Source organism: Sceloporus undulatus, chromosome 10 (assembly GCF_019175285.1).
Source record: "Sceloporus undulatus isolate JIND9_A2432 ecotype Alabama chromosome 10, SceUnd_v1.1, whole genome shotgun sequence".
Taxonomy (NCBI): domain Eukaryota; kingdom Metazoa; phylum Chordata; class Lepidosauria; order Squamata; family Phrynosomatidae; genus Sceloporus; species Sceloporus undulatus.
This window is the reverse complement of record NC_056531.1, coordinates 12,667,265-12,688,050: the sequence shown is the minus strand read 5'-3', so window position 1 is coordinate 12,688,050 and position 20,786 is coordinate 12,667,265. Positions and strand designations below refer to the sequence as shown.

The 20,786-nt window shown below is 45.9% G+C and overlaps 1 protein-coding gene across 2 annotated transcripts; it reads right to left on the bottom strand.

The window, feature by feature from the left end:
* Positions 1–1,776: 1,776 nt before the first annotated feature.
* Positions 1,777–11,675, bottom strand: ORAI1 (ORAI calcium release-activated calcium modulator 1). 2 transcript variants are annotated; one of them, XM_042441765.1, is made up of 3 exons: positions 11,240–11,675; positions 8,523–8,710; positions 1,777–4,809 (listed from the first exon to the last, which is right to left on the bottom strand). In XM_042441765.1, exon 3 carries the CDS (start codon positions 4,801–4,803, stop codon positions 4,243–4,245), a length of 561 nt encoding a protein of 186 aa, XP_042297699.1. In that variant the 5' UTR covers positions 4,804–4,809; positions 8,523–8,710; positions 11,240–11,675; the 3' UTR covers positions 1,777–4,242. The 2 variants fall into 2 exon arrangements, with proteins under 2 accessions (XP_042297699.1, XP_042297700.1); XM_042441766.1 differs by lacking the exon at positions 8,523–8,710.
* Between the last annotated feature and the right edge of the window lie 9,111 nt (positions 11,676–20,786).

The window sequence follows — 20,786 nt, the reverse complement described above, 5'->3', positions numbered from 1 at the left end:
ATCCCTCCAGATATTTGTGATTGTAAGTGCCCAAATCCGCAGACTATGGTGCTGGGGAACAATGAAATTTGTGGTTCAGAACATCTAGAGGGCACCAAGTTGGACAATGCTCTAAGGCAGTGATGGCGAACCTATGGCACGCGTGCCAGAGGTGGCACTCAGAGCCCTCTCTGTGGGCACACACACTATTGCCCCAGCACAGAGTTTGCCAGAGTTTGTTACTAGAAAGCCAGAGGGAAATGGCACTTTGCAATAAATAAGTGGGTTTTGGGTTGCAGTTTGGGCACTCGGCCTCTAAAAGGTTCACCATCACTGCTCTAAGGCAAGGATGGAGGACATTTAGCCTTCCAGTTCTTGACCGACTGCACCTCCCATGATCCTTCACCATGGCCTATGCTGGCTAAGGCTGATGGCGGCTGCAGCACGGGGCACCTATAGGGTCACACATGCTCTACTCTAGGCAAAAACCTGAGGCTACAGCATTACTGGAACAAAGGCCTGATCAGGAATTTGACATGGGACACCACTGCGAGTCATCCCATATATATGAACAGTAGAGAAGTCTACAAAAAGCATATCAAAAAGATGTCTTTTCTCTCTTTCAAGACAATGATTGAGAGCTGAGACCTTTTGGCCTAGATAATTCCACGTGGAACAGCAGCAAGTGACTTTTCAAAAATATTAACACCATCAATACCTCAATAGGAGTCAGAGCTTGGGAAAGGTATACTTGATATGCTTCCCACCCCACTCTAAGGGCTCTTGCACATTATTCAATTATGTATTCGCTAACCGTCTTGATTTGGTAGGCACAGCCCCAATTCATCTTCCGTCATCCCATTTTTTCAGCTGCTTTTAAAATGTCCTGGTTTCTCTCTCCTTCTTCCACTTCCCCCCTTCATGTTTAGCTTACAGCAATTGCTGAAAACTGAGTTCAAAGTGCAAAAATAGTTTGCACTCAATGAACTCAGCAGGGGGAAGAGGACAGGAGAGGGTAGAGCCTCACCCTCCTCTCTAGACCCGGGCAAAAGTAAACCACTGCAGCAGTCAGTTCTTAGTTTACAGTATGTGTTCTTCCCCATTAATAACTTTTGCCATTTTGACCACACTCTGATGTTGCTTGGCTGCATATGTTGCCACTTTCACCTGGGAAATTATAGCACTATGAATCTACTTGAAGTGCCATGGTTCCATCCTATGGAATCTTGGGATTTGCTATTTAGAGAGCAGCATTTAGAATTCTTATGCAAAGAGCTGTAGTGAGTCCTCAGAATACACACTGCAGGATAAGCTGGGATTCAGCCATGGCAATTAAAGTGGAATCATAGCATGGTATTGTGAGAAAGGGCTCTGGGAGCCAAGAAGCCAAGAAGAAGTAAAAATCCCATATTCCTAAGGTACTAAGTGGGGGGGGGGGGGATGACCAACATCCAAAAGTGGAACCCTTCAGGAGGATGCTCAATTCCAGACCAATCTATGACATCTTTCAAGCATCCCAGGGGGGGAAAGCAGTAAACTATCCCTAGATATTCCAGTAGTAATTTAATCCAACTGTCACTCTAAAGTGCAAATCTCAGTAAATCCAGCACTAAATCAGTATAAACTAGCAGAGCAAAACCAGAGCTTGGAAAAATTATATTTTTGGACCACAGCTCCCACAGATGGTGGAAACTGTGGTCCAAAAGTGTAATTTTTCCAAGCTCTGGGGAAAACACCTTTACGTGTATTTTTGAGAAAACAAGGGACACTAAGCCAATAAAGGTTTTAAGAACTTGCCTCAGTCAGAATTCAGCAAGCAGTCCATCATGCACTCTCTGGTGATTCCTTGGGGCCTGAGGGGGTTAAACAAATCCATTGGCACATTCTTCCTACGCCAATAGTTTAATGTAACTGAGCCAAAGTTTCTGTAGCTGAAAAAAACACATAGTCTTTCACAGTTTGCCCCTGCCTCCATCCTCACCCTTCTTAAGCTCCCCCTGTCTATTTGAGCTGATAAACCCTAAAGAACGGAGGTTTAAAAACCAATAATTACAATTATCCTGGTACTTGTCACCCCTCAGGTTCAGAGGTCAAGCTATTTTGTATGTCCAAGTTCCAGATTTCAAGAAAGAATCCTAGCGCAGATTGGGGGGGAAATCTTCTCCATTTGAAGCCTAAGGAACTGAGCTGGCATTAAGAAAGCTTCCTACGTTTACCTTTAAAAAGTTATTTTATTTATTTGACCTAAATCCCACACTTCTGGAGGTTCCCAGGAAAGCTACATTCACGATTCGTTGAAGTGAAATCTGGCACTTGCTATATACATATAAAATCCTTAGCTCTTGAGCAATCACTCTACAGTTTCTTCTGAAACCCCAAACAGGCCTGGATTCTATTGCCAGAGGAGAAAGATTTTCCACAATGAAGAGGGATTTGATTGCACTTGCACTGAAGTTTCTGTTCCCTCTAACCATTAGGTAGAGATGTAAAGGCCTGGAGGAAAAAATGAGGGGAAAGCCCCCCCCCCCCCCTTTTTTTCCCAGGGAAAAAAAAAAGAGAACAAGAAAGTTTTACTATTTTCTTCACAAAAGCAAAACACACCTCTTCTCCTACTCCATTTCCCCTGTTTTTTTCTAGTTTTCCTCTGAGCCCTTCACACTTCTGCTACTAGCTAACTCTCCCCACTTGGCATCTATTAACTTTCTCAACCTAGGGACCTAACACTGATTTTTTTAAAAAATATATATAATTTAACTCAATTAACTAAATTTATTAAGTCTAGTTTTACTAGTCAGAGTGCTTCCAAGCCCTTTATTAAACTACACCTCCAGAGAAGCTGCAGCCATTAAAAACATATTTTTTCTAAACTGCTTGCAGTGCCCATCTCACAGCTGTCAAGTTACCCAATTCAAGTTATACAAAAGGACAGTATATAAAATAAAGTTGTAATATGTGGCAACAAGGCCTGAAAGAGGATATCTTTCAAATGTAAATTTCTTACCAAGCCAAGCTATGATTACAACGTGGGAAATTTACTGTCTGGACTACAACTCCCAGAATCCTCAGCCATCAAAGCCACAGGCCACACTGAATGGGGATTATGGGAGTCATCCATGCACAACATCCTTGCTGTGGTGGTATTCCCCAGCCCAACAGAGAAAAATAATATTTATTTTCCATACTGTTCCCACCTTATGCATATTTACTTAGAAGTAAATCCCACTGTGTTTAGTGGGCCTTACCCTTAGGCCAGGTTGTTCAGGAATGCAGCCTTTAACTGTTAACGTGTTTTTTGTACTTCTTGCTTCCTCTCCACCTCTCTTTCTCTAACATTATACTTTACTCTTTCCTTAACAGAAACAAACCAAACATGTATGAGGAACAACCCACATTTTGCCAGTACAAAAGCTCAATTCTGCATAATCCTTGCCAATCAAAAGCCAATTTGTTCAAACTCTCTGATTTTGCACCGTTCCATTGCTCTTCTGCTAGTTATGGGAATGATTTGGGAATTTCGGAGGGCTATAATTCATCACTCTAAAAGTCAGCCACTCCCCAAGCTTTCTAGATATTAACAGGCACTGCTTGTGTGCTTTTAAACATACCGTTGCATCCATGAGGACTAGAGACACAACCTTTCATTTACCAAAAACGAAGGCTAAGATCTGGGAAGCTGAATTGTTCTGCTGAGAGTTGTTCTGTTTCAGCAGCACCCTGCCATACCTACAGCTCAGTATCTGTCTCCTACTCCTACTCTCTTGGGGTTTCAGGCAGCCTGTGGATGATTCCAAACTAGCATCTGGAGACTTTCATTTTGTGTTCAGGTTGTGCACTGTTCACCATGTTCACTGTTAAACAGTGTAAAAACATGTTCCTTGCTTACAAGGCTTTAATTTCATCCCCCACTACCCCACTTTGACTGCAAAGAATGTCCACCCCTCCCACCCCCCAATGAATCACCTTTTCAAAGAAAACAACCTGCATGAAACTGGAAAAAGCAGGGGCCTGTGGGCAACATGGCAGAAATACTCCTTGGGCATTTGTGCCTGTTTAGTCCTTCAAAATGTTACTAGAACAGACCACTGTTTTCTTTTTTAAGAGCACTAAAAGCTTAGGGTACAGTACTACTAATCTCTCTTTCCAAACAGAATGCCACAGTCCAGCCAAATTCATGCACAAGGGAGTCAAGAGTACACAGTAGAAATATTTGCACTTTGTACTTGCTTAAAAAAAAGAGCAATAATTCTTGGGTTAGGTTTTTTTTTATGCAAAATGGCTGCCCGGAGGCGGCAGGGTGTCGCCTCTGTGGTCCAGTTGATCTTGCAGTCGAGCAAACTCGGCGAGTTCATTCAGTTCCTGGAACTGACGGTCAGTCTTGTGCGTCACCAGCGACCGGTAGAAGTGGACCGCAAATACAATGAATATCAAACCGAAGGGAACCATGATGGTGGTGGAAGTGATAGCTGCCGCCTCACCAGCTGTGATAGTGGTATTGCTAGCCCGGCTGCCGTCACCTGTCTTCTTCTTCAACGGGTGGAACTTGACCCAGCAGAGCAGGACGACCTCCGCCAGAAACAGCAGAGTCCCGATGACGGTGGAGAAGGCCCAAGCTAGCTCGATGTGTCGGTGCATGCGCTCGTGGGGCGACTCCTTCACAGAATTGAGGTTGTGCACATTGCTCACGGCCTCAATGTTGGGGAGGATGCAAGTGCTTATCATGAGGGCAAAGAGATGGACGGCCACTAGTACAGTGGTACAGGCACTGAATGCTATCAAGAGCCCTGGCGGGTAGTCATGGTCTGCATCAAGCTGGACTTCCACCATAGCCACCTGGAAAGGGATGGAGGGGGAGAGATTTTTTTAGAAAATGAGATTTCCGGAGAAGCTTACCCTCCCTTGTACACTCACATGGACACACACACAACACAACCTGCTCAAGATCCTACATCATTCTGACATAGCATTAATACCCACCAGCAGATTTATGTTACGCTAGCAGACCACAAAAGAAAGGTGAGGTATAAATTCAGGCAATCAATAATACAGTGGTACCTCGGGATACGAATTACCCAGGTTACGAATTTTTCGGGATACGAATAAATCCCATAGGGATTTATTGTTTCGGGTTACGAAGGTTTTTTCGGGTTACGAAAAAACTCTGGCGCTGTTTAAATGGAGCCGCGGCAGAGCCGCGGCTTTTTTTCCCATTAGCGCCTATGGCAATTCGGGTTACGAAGGTTTTTCGGGTTACGAAATTAGCCGCGGAACGAATTAATTTCGTAACCCGAGGGAGCACTGTACTGAACTCCACTGTACTACAATATTACAAGACCCCAGGGCTTCTTATTCACAGCAATCTTAACATGAAGGGAACTGTCTGGAAACCAGGTCTAAAAATGACAGGAGGCACCCCTCTTTTAAGCAACCCAGTGTTTGAATATAGCCTTCCAGGCAATGGCACCCATCTGTACAGGCCTCTGCCTAGATATTTGCTTGGCACCTGCCTGTCTTTCAAGCAGCAGGTGGAAGCATTACTACTTCAAGATGTCTCTTCACAGAATCAGATTTTTACTTGAAGCTCTTTGGTTCCTTGAACGTATCCTTTAAAAAAACAACAACCAGACCTTGGATGTAACTAGTTATATGCAACAACGTTATTTTGGGGTATGGTGAATGTGTAGGTACTGAGGAAATGAAATTATATTAGAAAGGTAATTGAGTGTGAAAAACATTACCGTACTGGCATAAATGGTACCTATTACATATTTTTGTTGTTGTGCGTCTTCAAATTTTTTCTGACTTATGGTAGCTGTAAGGTAAAGATATCACAAAGTTTTCTTGGCAGTATTTGGTTGGGGTGCGTGTGCCTTCTTATGAGGCTGAGAAAATGTGACTTGCCCAAAGTCACCCAGTGGGTTTCCATGGTCAAGTGGGGATTCTAACCGTGGTTTCCAGTGTCATAGTCCCATGCCCAAGTCACTACACCATGCTGGCTCCTATATACTGGGTATTTTCTCCCAGGAGGTGCCCCACGCACTGGGTATACTGGGTCACAAATAACAGGTCATGTCTTGAGAGAAAGGTGAGGAAAAAAAGGAAATAAATACATAAATATAACAAGACTTTCCAGTTCCTTTTAAAAATGATTTTTCAGTTTTATACCAGTCTCTTCTTTCTTTTTATTTCTTAAAATATTTATATCCAGCCTTCTAAAAGATCTCAAGGCAGCACATGATAAAAGCTGATCACTCCTAAGAGTTTCCAGTAACAGTCAACACAACTAGCAGCATAACTCGATTATTTTTTGAAAAACTTTTCCAACACTAGCTTGAGTAACAGGAGCCCATTCCTTAAAAAACAAACACCCCTCTTCATGCTCTGAAAATGGCATTTCTTTTGTAAAAGCACCCATATCCATCATTCTGGCTCTCTTTATGATGCAGTCATCATGTCTGCATGACTTCCAAGATCCTCTGGAAGTCTGCTGTTCTGGGATTCCATGAATGGCATCTGGTTACTTTATAATGCTCTACAGACTTCTTGGAGGAGGAAAGCGGCAGTGGGGAGCCACAGCATGCATCCTTTTACAATAAAGAACCCCAGCGCTGATGGCTTGCTCTTCCAAAACCACACAAATAACCAGAGTGTGGAAAATGTCATTTTGGCAACAAGGAGCTCCCTAAAACCCCAGCTGGCTGGGGGATTCTACAAGCCCTAGTCTACTTTCTACACTTAAAACCAGGGTTAAACAGCCAACAACCTTTCCAAAAGCAGCCTCTGCCAACAAATCCAGCTCACTTCCTTGCAGGACAATACAGTATTATACAATGTCACACTCCAGTTGGCACCCCGTGGCCTCTCCCCCCCGCCCTTTGCTGTTCCAACGAAAAAAGAAGAAAAAAGTTTTTAAGCATGTTCTCAGGGAGGTGTTGGCCTGCGCCTTGGACAAAAGCCAGCATCACTTCACTTGGCACAGGGGTCGGCTGTGACGCAGGTATCAAAACTGTGCCTGACAGCCTCCCCCCCCCCCAAAAAAAAACAACAACCCCATTTCCCATCAGGAACAATGACTGGCTGCTGGGAAGAAAGGACAGAGGAAATTGGAAGCTCCCAGAATGGGAAAAGGAAGAGATGCATCCATCAAAAAAGGTGCCCACAAAATTTCACATGTTGAAAAATATGACCAGATCTGATTTCTGATAACACTGTGGTCCTTAAAAAAACCCCACACTGGTGTGTAAGAACTAATACCTACCTGTCTAGGCCAATACATACACATTCAGTCAAACTAAGGTGCAGAAATAATCCAGTTTGAGACCACTTTAACTGTTCTTGCTCAGTGCTAGTAAATTCTGAGAACTGTAGTTCTGGGGGACATTTACCTTCTCTGCCAGAAAGCACTGGTGCCAGAATAAAACTACAATCCCCAGGATTCCCTAGCACCAAAACAGGGCAGATAAAGTGGTCTCAAACTGGATTATTTCTGCTGTGTGTTTTGGACCTGAATGGCAATTAGTGTTGCAAGCAGTAACTGGTCTAAAACCAGCCAACTGGTCATTACCCCATAGGCAGAGAACCTATAAAAAATCTTTTAGGACAGCATCTGGCAAAACCACCTCTGAGGATTCCTTGCCGAAGAAAACCCTATGAAACTCATGGGGCTGCCATCAATTGACAGGCAACCTGAAGGCACCTACACACACGTCTTAATGTTAACGGGGGAAGTTTAAAATAGCTGCTCTTAGTCACATTCCTTTTCCTCTCTTCACTGTTTGAAAGTGATTTGTGATTTTATAATACATCCTTCCTTCCTTCCAGTTGATTTCACTGCAATTGTCTTTTAATCCTTGTAAGCCACCCAGCAAACAACTGCACACATTAAAAAAGAGGAGTGGTTGGGCTTCCTCTTTTTTAAAACTATTAATAGAAAGTAACCACCAGGAAAATAATGAGGCAAACACCTTAACTGAATGCCAGAAACACAGGCCTAACCTCAATGGCGAGATCTTCTCCCACGATGGGCACAACAGAGATTACCCTCATTCACCCTGCAACCAAAGAAGCCTTTCCTAACCTACTGCTCTCCCCATAGCTGCCTGTGGGGTAATGGGAGTTGTAGTTCCACACATCTAGACTAGGCTGAAGGAGGCTGACCTGTGCCTTCTGACTTCTTTCAATTGTGGAAGGTGACTCTGCTCACAAATATAACCTAGCACCTCCTCAGGGCATTAAATAGCCACCAGTCACTTTTGTAAGGCTGCAAGCTTTGGCTGTAGCTGGGGAAGTCATGTCTTTGGAAAGGGCTGCCAAACACCTACCAGTGTTTTTTGTGGGGTTTTCGGGCTATGTGGCCATGTTCTAGAAGAGTTTCTTCCTGAAGTTTCACCAGCATCTGTGGTTGGCATCTGTGGCTGGCATCTCTGAAGACACCAGCCACAGATGCTGGTGAAATGTCAGTAAGATACTCTTCTAGAACATGGCCACATAGCCTGAAAACCCCACAAAAAACTATGGATGCCGGCCATGAAAGCATTTGAGCCTACCAGTGTGTCTATGCAGTGAGCAGCCAGAGCTCAGCCAGCATGCACTGTGCACAGAAAAGCCCCAGGTTCAGTACTTGGCATCTCCAGTTCAAAATGGATCAGGGAGCAGGTGATGAGAAAAGCCCTTTGTCTGAAACCCTAGAGAGCTGGGGCTGCCAGGCAGAGGAAAAGAAAGAGGAGCGGAGGCCCTAGAAACAAAACAAAGACAAGAGAGACAAAAACACTCTCTGAGTCCCCAGGTTTGCAAATTAAGTGCCCCACACAGAACAGAAAAGTACACCCCACCTCCCAAAATCTGGGGCAGAATGATAGTTTGTGCGTTTTGGAAATGCCTTGAGAACTTCTGACACACTTACAACAGTTTTCTGTAAAAGACCTCCAGACACGGCTTTCCTTGTCAGTATAATTTCACTACATGTATGTGGTTCTGAAAGGGGTCATCTGGGCTCCTAGCCCCGAGTAGCCCCTGCCACAACCAAATCTGTACCAAACCAGTCTGAGCTGCCAGCAAAAGCACGGCTAAAACAAGGGTACAAACGCCAGTTCTAACCCAGCCCCAGTCCACTGCTCTTTTGCTTGTGCCACCTGTATGTGCTTAGCAGCGGGCTTCTTGGAAACAGGCCACATGCAACACTTGCGCCTAGGGATTGGTTTTGATGGTTGCAGCTGCAAAATTAAAGCATTTCACTTGGGAGGAGGCATCACGTGCCGCTGCCCCAGGAGCCCCAACCGGAACACAAGTCCCCTGTCAATCCAGCTGACGTCGCCTCCCCCGAAGAGCCTCAACCTGTTTTTAGCCATTGAAGAACAGCAAACATTTATCTGCTCGTCGGCCGGCTGCCATGCGGAAGAGGCAGTCTTTTGAAACAGCATCCGCTTTTCTTGTGCCGCAACAGCGCTGTGGTTTCAGAACAACAGTGTGCTAAGAAAATGTTAAACCCTTTAACACTCATCACTTTAAAAGCACAAGACGCAGCTGGGGAAAGGTTCACGTCTGAAGATGGCTTGCAAGAGGAGAGAGACATGGGCACCAGACAAGCCACATTTTTTCCCTCTGGCACAGCAAACTTTACAGAAACCCAGGGCTATTCTTTATTAAAATATTTACATCCTGCCCTTTAACTGAAGATCTCAGAGCAGCTTACAATACAATGAATGCTAAATGATAACTGTCAAAAACTAAAAATATCTTAAATTGTTTACCAGTCAAAACCAGACAATATAAAACTAGGGGAAATAATTGAAAACAATGCCAACCACAGGACATGTGCTCATGAATGAGTCCTGAAGGCTTTAACAAAGAGCCATGCTTTGATCTGGCACTAGAATGATGCCAGGGCTGGTGACAATTGAGCCTCCAATGGGAGGTTATTCATCATAACCATACATTTTGCTGCAGACTGTTGTGGAATTCATTATCTTAGCCACCCGTACAACAGCTCTGTAAGGCGGGTCATTCTTCTCATTAGTCACAATACTCCAGATGGAGAGGCTGAGAGGGAGAAAGGTCAGTGTCATTTGTGGCTGCAGTGCGATTTGAACAGCTCACGCTTCAAGCCACTGCACCACATCAGAGCCCCAGTTGAATGGGATTTATTCCGAAGAGTCTTTATGGCCAGACAAAACTTTCAACTGCAATTCAGAGAAGCTACTATTGAGCATTTTTGCTTTGGCTCTTACCACACTTGACAGAGGCTTGTCTCCCACAATTGCTGGCAGAAGCAATTTATCCTGCCTTGGCCCATTTTCTCTGAGCCACATCTCAGGCACTGCAACAGCTGTGCTGCCCAGGCATCCTGGGAATTGCAGTAACTTTGCCCAAGCACTGGCCATTCACCTCACAAGAGCAGAGTACAGTTCCCTGCCAAAAATTACTCATCTTCTGTAACATAATAGACAAACGCACCCCTATGAGAAATTAGTCTAAGCCAGAGTTCTCTCTCTAAGACAGTGTTACACTGCAAGGATCAGTTAGATCAAGTGCAGAAAGTCTAAATAAACACCTGGTTCTTATAATTTTAAATTAGGCCTGCCACCCAAATAAAGAGACCTTAGCCTTAAGTTTATCAATTGATTTTGTCAGCACACATTTCAGTGCTGAAACACTTGGTTTTAAAGGGGGGGGGAACCTGTGTTCAAGTAATTGATGCAAAGGTTGTAGCAGGGATAGTCTTAAAAAGATGGATTTTGCTTCCCCCCCCGATACTCACAAAGGAGAATACAGCTTCTAACATGTTGCTCATCTGTATTTTTTTAAAGAATGAATTGAACATAATGATTTTCATAGGACAGATTTTAGTTAAACAAAAGGTTTTTGTTTTCAATGAAAAGCTACACAGAGTTGCAAGTCTACATAAAATGCCTTTTAGAATAACTTCATTCGCAAAGATGTCTCAGCTCAGAAAAGTTCATTTTGGACTACAACTCCCAGAATCCTTCACCTACTGGCTAAGGGTTATCCTGCTCTCTCCTTCTCTACTACCTTATGGAACTTTTGTGAGTCTGAAAATTCAAGAGTCGATATAAACAGAACTCTTCAACAGGATAAAATGTGCAAAACGTGAGAACCTCAAGGTACTTTGTTGTTGACCATGCTTCTTGGCTGCTTTGAATCCTTTCTTAGTAGAAAGGGGGAATAAAAATGTAAAAAAATAAAATAAAAGCCCACTCTGGGGGGACACGGAAGGGGTAAATGAGTCTCATGTTTCCCAACTCACCCTGTAGAAGAAGAAAGCTGTTCTGAAGGTTATATTTTCATTAGCAATATGGGTGAGCTCTGTTCTAAGCTGGTGGGGTAACAATGCAGGAACAGGACAGACAAACAAACCCTGGGAGCACGCAAAGGTTCATTGATACTACAGAGCGCATCTCCTGTACACTGGGGGATGAACCATGCTGCACAGGCAGAATTCTACGCAACCAGAACTCAGACCCCACCAGGAAATGAGGAATGTACACAGCATTTCTCTCAGCCGTTCAAAGCAGCTTCACCTCAGCTACAAAGCAAAGGACCTATTGGACATATGAAATATAATGAAGTATTAGGGAGTGTGCAATATACAGTCCACTCTCCACATTTGCAGCTTTGATTAATATGTTCTCTCTAGGTATTTCTAGGTCCTCCAGCGCAAATCTGCTGGAAATTGACCACAGAGTTTGTTTATTTATTAATTTATTTCATTTATATGCTGCCTTTCTCCCCGGAGGGACCCAAAACATTTAAAATCTCACTAAAATTCAAAACAATTAAAACCACCTACCCCCAATATAAAATCGCATAAAAATATACCAAAGTTAAAAACACGCTAAGTTTGGACTGAAGGGCTTGCAGATTCGTAGAGAAAACCCTTCTCTAGGCATTTGTAGGTCAACCTTGGGCAGATGTTCACAACAGAGTTGCACTGGAGGACCTAGAGATCCCTTAGGGAGGTAAAAACATGGCGCTTTTGTTATTTGCGGTTTGCCCACATTCACAGGGGTCCTAACCCCAGGGAATGTGGAGGGCCAACTGGAAATGCAAAGGACAGTGACTATAACTAGACCATAATTCTTATGCAGGAGGAAAGTTTTGCCTTTTCTCCACTGAGCCTATAAATGCATGCTTTTTTACTACCACGTCCCAAATCCTTCATCCAACATCCAAAAAAGCTCACTTTTCCAGGCTTGGCCTAAGTATACATATTTGAAGGGGTTTTTTTGTACTGCAGGTTGAGTCTCTCTTATCCAGAAATCCATAAAATGAAATCCTCCAAAAGCCCAAACTGTCCCTGCGGGAGGCTGAGACAATGACACCTTTACCTTTTGAGGGTTCAAGTGTATTGCTTTGCTTTCTGAGGGTTCAGCGTTCACAAACTTTGCTTCCCGCACGAGATTATCAAAAAACCACCATTATGTCTAAACTTACCCTTGGGCTCTGCTTATAAGGTGTATACAAAACATAACTAAATGTCATGTTTAGACTTGGCTCCCATCTCCAAGATATTTCCTTACCTTCGTCCAAAGATTCCAAAATTAAAAACAAAACAAAACAAAACAAAAGCACCCCCCCCCAAAAAAAAATCCCACCCACTTCTCACCCCAAGCGTTTTGGATACAGGAGCGTCACTTCTAGTCCGGAAACTAGACATCCCACGCTGGCCTCCTATGGAGACACTTATTTGGACCACCACTTTCTACAGTCCAGAAAGGAACTTTTCCAAGGTCCCAAACACACTGCAGAGCGGCGGCAGACGTAATCCAAATCTGAAACCACAACTGCCTTGGCTCAGTGCTAGGGAATTCTGGGAACTGTAGTTTTGTAAGACATTGAACCTTCTCTGTCAGAGCGTTCGGGTGCCACAACAAACTACAATTCCCAGGATCCCCCAGCACTGAGCCAGGGCAGTCAAAGCGGGCTCAGATTTGGATTACTTCTGCAGTGTGTTTTGGGCCTCAGTGGGTATAAACTACCACTCCACTCCAGTTTCATTGGTTAGGCTGACCACATCCTAGTTCGCTGACCATTCTTGCTTAGAGCCCTACCTTGAGCTTGACATGCCCGAACCAAACACAAAACTGCCCCCAAGGCCTGGCGCAGACATGCCATAGGACCCTTGCACCTTGTATTAAATGTTATGATAGTAAAAAACAGGCTTGTCCTCTTTGCATTTTCGAGTTCCGATCACACCACCCGAATTACACTCTAAACGCTAGAGATGTGATAAGCCTTGGGGGGTGGTGGGGAACAAATATTCAGAAAACAACTGATATTGTTATAATTTTCTTCTTCCAAAGCCGTTTTACTCTTTGGGGGTGGAACGGAGAGGGAAAGAGTGGGAATATTTCTTGTACCATGTTTGATTAAAAGTTTAATAACAAGATGTTTTCACTGTTGAAGTCAAAGGCTTTCATGCTGGCATCCATAGTTTTTTTTGTGAGTTTTTGGGCTCTGTGGCCATATTCTAGAAGAGTTTATTCCTGACGTTTCGCAGCAGCTGTGGCTGGCTTCTTCAGAGAATGCCAGCCACAGATTGCTGGGAAACGTCAGGAAGAAAATCTCTTCTAGAAAATGGCCAGAGAGCCCAAAAACCACAAAAAACTAAAGATGTTTCCTATTTACTGCTCCCCAAACCTTGTCTAAACCAACATAATGGTGAAGACTTTCATTGTAATGCTTATGGTACGTACCATTCATTACATTTTCTGAGGCATTTGTCTACGAGGCCATTTGTAGCAATTTCCCCTGCCCTCTTTTTGCCCTTTGTCCAGACAATGCAGGCAGCCTTGATTGATTGCAAACTTTCTACCATGTAGGAAGTGGCAGCCCCGCAGCAATCTGGCCATCCCTATTATTATAACTCAGATTTAAAACACTTACCATTTTGCTTCCAATCTACACATAAAATCCAGAGTGACACCAACGTTTCTATTACGTCATCCCACTATGTTGCCAGCACTGCCCACTGCAAGTTTGCTCCTCCAAAGTCCACACAAGGCGCCCACCCCATCTGTCAAGCTGGCACTTTGTTTTTCAACCTTAGAAATTTGGGGGGGAAGGCTTTAGAGTTTTTTGGGGTTTTAAATTGTTTTTTTTTAATTTCTTTTTAATTGTATGATGTTTTAATTCTAGATTTCTGTAATCCACAGTGGGCAACAGAACGCGACGCTGCTGTAGACATCCTCCTGCCTCGCTTCAGAATGTGCAGATATGGGGCGGAATTTCGGGTAGCTTCTGGGGCCATTTACTCCAGAATGTAATGCCCTTGATTACTGTGCATACATTTCATTTGAAAATCTTCACCTTACTTACATTTTAGACAATTTTTGGGGCATCTGTGGCTGTCTTTCAGAGACGTTTTATTTTATTTTGTTCCTATTGGTAACTTATAGGTTATTTGCAGATATGGATGTGTCCAATGGAATAAATCTCCCCTTCCACCAAGCACCAAAAAACACCTTTTCTCTTCAGAAACCTCTAAGCAACTCATGGAATCATAGACTCGTTATTGTTGGAAGAGACCACAGGGCCTCTCCAGCAACCCCCCTGCCATGCCAATTCACCAACCCCTTGCCAACTACACCAAATTTAGTTGACATCTCGCACAGTGAGTCTGGTTTTGGCATTCTGAAAGTAGTTAAAAAAAAAGGGGGGGGGGACGGGCATTTTATACAAGGCTATCAGTAGCTCGGTGGAATTTATCATGAGTACATTGAGAGGCATATACATCGAATAGCATTCTGAGTCCAATGTTCACTTTAGCAGCTTAGCCAAAACACTATTAAAGATTGAGTTGCCTGAAAGATTGCTCCATCTCCATCTCCACTCCCAATCTGGCTCTCCAAAAGTGTTTCATTCCTGGTTTGGAAGCTATGCTTTCTGATTTTTATCATGGCTAGCATGGCAAAACAAATTTATGTCCTGGGGTTGATTCCTTTTATCAACATACCTTTTCTGGAACACTAGCCTTTGTAATATTCTTTTGCTGTGTTGGCTTCTTTTTTGCCATCAAGTTTGACTTTGACTGGTGCTGACCCTATGAACAATATGAATCCAAGGGCTCCTGCTCGGTCTTTGAAAACTCAGCTTTTCGTGGCTTCCTTTCTCCAGTCATCCAACTGTCGTTTGTCTCCTCTTTGTCATGCCAGAGTTTACAGAGGGGGAAAAGTTTTCCTTTTCAGAAAAAGGCCAAGATAAACAGCCGTTTACTGGGCTTCAGCCTCATCCATCCTCTGAAAACTGTTTCACTGAGTTCCTAACATCTTCTCCGTTCTTTGGCTGTAGGTTGGTAGGTTACTCTATTATTTAGCATTCTCATCAGAGCCTGACCTTCTCTTTGGAATGCTTACCGCTGACCATTACCTAATACTGAGCTTTTATGTCTTCCAGAAACAACAGCATTCTTAATTCAAACTATTCCTTGGCAGCTAGCAAGCAGTTAAAGGATTGGGTCTACCCTTCCCACCCTTGAGACCTTGCTGCTACACACCCCAACTTGCGGTTGTCGTTTTTTAGAGAGGAGATGAGTATTGAGTTTATTAAGAGTTATCTTACTTATTCCCAGTCCATCTCTTACTTCTGAATTACGATGGGGGCTCTGAGGGCTTCTCGCTGCACTATCTCAAAGTGAAATCTAAATTGAAGGGGGGGGAGAAGAAATACAAGTCACTGTCTGTTGGATTTGGGGGCTTCTGTGGCCACGTTTCTAGAGAGGTTATGCCTGTGTTTCGCCAGCATTCTGTGGTGGCTCTTTCATGGAAGCTGGCATGGAGGTGTTAGTTGGGTGTGTGTGTTGTGTGTGTGTGGTTGTCACACACTGTGTGATCCAGATTTCATGGTGGATCCTTCCTTCTTTACCCAGGATCACAATTTTCAGTATACACACCCACACACACCACACACGCACCCTACTTTCTTCCAGTCAGCATTCTCTGAGATGCCAGCCACATATGCTGGCATTGGTCTCATGGTTTCTGCTCCATTCCGTGCTGCGGTTCCTTTTTTTTTCTGGGTCAGAGCTCCCCAAACTACAGCTCCATGATTCCCCCGCCTGGCTCCTTGCAGCTGCCCTCTCCCCTGCTCCTCCTCGGCCTTACCTGGGCCTGCATGGGGCGGACGAGCGGGCGCCGAGCGGGGGCTCCTCAGCTTTCTCCTCGAGCTTTTTTGAGCCCCGGACGCTGTACGATTCTCCTCCCTTGGACGGTCCTCGTTTCTCGTTAGAGCCTTCCGGCCGCGGGTCGTGCGGAGGGGGGTGCAAGGAGATGGAAGCTGGCCGGGGCTAAGGAGGAGAGGAGGAGCAGCCCGCCCATGGCTCCGAATCCTCCAGGCAGGGCCCCGGAGCTCCCCATTGGCCCCCCTCATTGCTCCCCGAGCCGAGCCATAGATTTCTGCGTGCTAGAATCTCAAGCCCAAGAGCCCCAGTGACCCTCCAGCCTCTGCTTTAAGGCCCGCCGAGGAGGAAGACTGGGACCAGCCTCCAGGCCCCGAGCAAGGTGAGAAAGAAGCCAGCCTGGGCAGGGAAAGAGAGGAGGAGCGGCAGGCTCTCTGCTGGGCCCACGTGTCTTTGGGGGGGCCTCTCTCGGATCCCCCCCCGCGAAGGGTTTCCCCTAAGGAGCCCTGTTTCCTCTGCTGCTCCCCACCGGAACCAGCCCGGGTCGGTTCGTCTTCTTTCTTCCCCTCCTTATGTACAGCGCTGAATCGAACCAGCTCTCCCCTTCCGGAGCAGGCAGCGCCCGGTACCCACCAGCCTTCGCCCCGATTCTGTCTCCGTCTCCATCTTCCGGAGAGGTTTCATGTCTCCGAGTCAAGCGTTGCCTCCTCTGGGTCCTGCGGGGAAGCTCCGGCTCGGGTTCCTCTCGGGCTTGGCCCCCAAAGAGGAGGGGAAGGGAAGGGAACCCCTCCGAGTCTTGGAAGGAGGGAAGCCACCCCCAAGTTCTGGCTCAAAGCCCCACCTTGGTTGGTTTTGGGGGGAATCGGGTCTCTGAAGGCTCGGCCGAGGCCGCTTCAAGCCATCTGGGCTGGGAGGGGGTCTCTTTGGGGGGGGGACAGCGAGGCTCCGCTTGGGTTTAGTCCCTCCGTCCAAATGGAAGCATGGAGCGAGGCGGAGGCAGGCGTCCGGGAGTACCCAGAACGTAAAATCGGGGCTGGAGTTGGGGGGATCCGGGTTTTGGTCCAGCGGCGTCCTGGACTTCCTTCTTCTTCTTCCTCCTCCCTCCTCCTCTCCTTTTAAGTCGGCGGCTGCTGCTGCTCATATTGGCCAGTGTGTGTGTTGGGTTCACGAGGGCGGCCAGTGGCGCAGATGCGCGGCGGAGAGGAGGGAGAACGGCCGGGCGGCGTCCCTCAGGAGAGCGAGGTGAGGTGAGGGAGGGCTCACTTTGGAACCCGCTCCAAGGGAGGCTGCGCCTCTGGGAGCACCCCTGGAAGCAGAGGTTCGGGTGCGGGGAAGAGAGAGGCTCGTCCCAGGCTGGCGTTGGGGAAACGAGCCCGCGCTTCATCCGCCTTGCGTCCCTCCTTCGGAGGTAGGTCTCCTGGGCCAGGGAGGAGAGAGGCGGGGTCCTGCGGGAGGGGGTGCGGGGCGATTGTGCCCCTCCTCATCCCCCCTCCCTCCCTGGGTGTTTCCAACTGAATGAGAGGGAATTCCCGCCGGCTTTGACTTCGGCCTCGCTGGACTACAAACCCCGAATGCGACAGGAGGCAGCCACAGCAGTGAAAGTGGAATAACAGCACAGGAGAGGGTAGGGCGGGAAATGTGGGATGCTGCTGCCTCTCCCCACTTTCACTGCTCTGTTGCATCCTGGGGTTTGTAGTCCAGCGAGTCCAAACGCCCCCCTTCAACTAACTGCAAATAGAAGTGGAATATGCAAGCATGCCCTGTCCCACTGTGGGGCCTTTTGGAAAGCCTAGAACTGCAGTTTCTCCGTCCTAAACACAGCCTTGGTGAGGAATGCTAGAGTTGAAGTCCCAGTGTTTGGAGGAGCACAGGATTCCCCACTCTACCTGAAAGGCAAAGCAACCGGACGTTGATGGATTTATAGTTTCACTCACATACAGAGGACTGCACGCTGCTTGGATTTATTGTTAGAGCATGAGTGTTCATCTGTTTGTATCAGTGGTGCATCTCAATAAAGCAAAAGCTCTGGCCAAAAAAAAAATGTGGTTTCTTTTTCTTTTAGATGAAATGGAGCATGCATGCGTCAGATGGGTGCCAAGAGCCTTCCCTCCCACTGTGAGGGGAATTTCCCTCTTACATGAAAGTGCCTCTCAGTCTGATTTGGGGCAGTTTTTATCATCCAAGGCTGAGTCCCTTTGACTGTCATCTTATTCTTCATATGAGTAAAACCAAAATCCTGAACGAAGAAACAAACTTTTGTAGAAATGCCCACTTGTGACGGGAAGCTTGCTCCCTCCATTTCTTGTGTTTGGAGGGGAAAACCCTCCCTATAACCTTTGCAGCCTCAGCTTGTCTTTTTTGTCAGGAGACCAAGGCAACGCAAAAGCATTTGCTGGTCACCCCACGCAAAGCCAAGTTTCGTTTCCTCAGCTGCCAGATTCTTTGGTTCATGTTCTTTGGCAGCCTAGTTGAGAAGTTCGGCAGCAGCACGTGAGAATTTCGCAGTAGCACCCTGGAAGTGGGACAAAAAAAGGATGACCGGTATATATAAGTTTCATTCTTCCACCCTTTGATAAACAATGCAAAAAGTTCAGCATGCATAGTTGTGTCTTCAACTCTTTATACCAACACTACCAATGAAAAATGATGCCACTGGAAGGTGAGATTCAGCCTCTCCATGTTGGCTCAGCATCCCGTGAGAGATGCAACTAAATGTGTTCCGATTTCTGATAACTTTTCCCTGCAGTCAACTTGACTAGAGCTTGCCCCACGGTTTGGAACGGAGGCAGCTGTCCTTGAGACAGCAACCAGCTTAGGAGCTCCATTTGAAGGAGCTCATTGAAGTGTTTTACCGCATCGGTAGCCATGTTTTTCCGAGGCAAGTGTTTTTCTAACAATACTCCCACTGTACAAATGATCATGGGAGAGAGAGGCTTGGTTTGTTGTGTCGGCTCCTGATTCTGGGCGATTTGTTTTAAAAAGCAAGAAGTTTGAACAAAGATTGCTTTCACTCCATTGTCTCTAATGGGTTTTATTTAAAAAGCTTAAAATCATGTGCAGATAGTGAACTTTTTCTTGCAAGCCATTTTCCTCAGGAGCATTCATAAAAGGGGACTTGGACATAACCACTCTCTGCTGTGAATACTCATATACGTGTCAAAATGGACAGAAAGAGGAGGACTATGCTGGTCCTCGTAGCTACAGTGAAACTAACAGAGCCTCCCTGTTGAGAAGCGTATACCCTTGAATAGTAGGTGCTTGCTTACATTTACAGGCTGCATTTCTTTCCAACCAACTCAAGGTGATGTATGCGATCCTCCTCTCCACTTTCAGCCTCACAAGAAACCCTGCGAAGTTAATGGAGAGCAATGGAGAACTGGTCCAGAGTTTCCCCAGTGAAGTTCCTAATCAGCGGGGCCAGTTCCCAGGGTGAGAAACCTTTTGGCTTGCAAGGCAAATGTTTGGGATTGCAGCTCCCATGGTCCAGTACCCAGGAGCATCTGGGAACAAAGCCGAAACATTTTTGAGAGCTGATGTTTTCCCAATCCCTGGACTAGCTGCTGAAGGAGCCGAACAGACGAAAGGGGATTGTTGGTGCCCAAAGACCCGCAGAAATCATCCATTTTTGAACTGCTTGAAACTGCCCTGGCTCAATGCTAGGAAATTCTGGAACTGTAGTTTTGTGAGCCATTAGGCCTTCTCTCAGAGAGCTCTGGGGGCACATTAAACTACAGTTCCAGGATTCCCTAGCACCCCAGCCGCAGCGAAAGCAGTTTCAGACTCGAATTATTCGTCTCTATGTCTTACTTGAGGGTGAGTTGATTAGACATATTTGCTCAGGAAGCATCCCAGGCATGTGTGGACTGTTTATCCATTGTTTATTTTTTATTTGATCTCTGATGTTATACAACCCGTTGCCTCCTTAATTTTATCTAATTCTTCTATTTTATCTAAGTCGATGTATACTATTGTTTATATGTATTTTGGAGAATGAGCTTCTGGTACCTTTTGGTGGTTGGAGTGTGTACGTCCTCCAAGTCATTTTGTGCCTTAACAGCTTACTTAAATGGGTTTTCTTGGCAAATGTCTTCAGAGGGGTAAAATAATAATAATACAATTCCAAAGGAATCAAGGCCGGGTTACAGAACAAAACAACAATCAGATACAATACCAATATTCGATAAGCCTGACACGAACGCAGCTGTGTCTTTGCCCTCCCCAGAGCAGTGGTGCCCCTTGAAGGGATTGTTGAACTCGCAGCTCCCAAGCCTCAGCCCACGTTAGCCAATAGCCTGGGGTTCTGGGAGCGGAATTCCACAATTTCCCTTTACAGGCCACCGCTTGGGGGAACCACTGCTCTGGGACTGTAGGGAGAGAGCTCAGTGGTGGCCCCTTTGAGACCCAAATGAAAGGAAGAGAAGCTGGCAGCAGGAGCTGTCCCTAACTAAAGTGTACCTCCTCCAGATGCATAGTAGCCCTTGAGTCTAGGAAGCCCTGCCTGTGCCCGACGCCCTTTTCTTGAGGAGCCCAAAAGGGGCCCACAAGGCCCTCTTACAGACTGGTTCCACAGACTCGCACGGCTAAGCTTTGTTGAGTTTCCCCACGGGGACAAAAATAAGGCGGGAGAGGGTCGCGCATGCGCGTCAGTCTCCCCTCCCAGACGGGCGTGGCCTAGCCT

Coding starts and splice junctions, on each gene's coding strand:
- ORAI1 (XM_042441765.1), bottom strand. CDS start 4,803: ATGGTGGAAGTCCAGCTTGATGCAGACCATGACTACCCGCCAGGGCTC.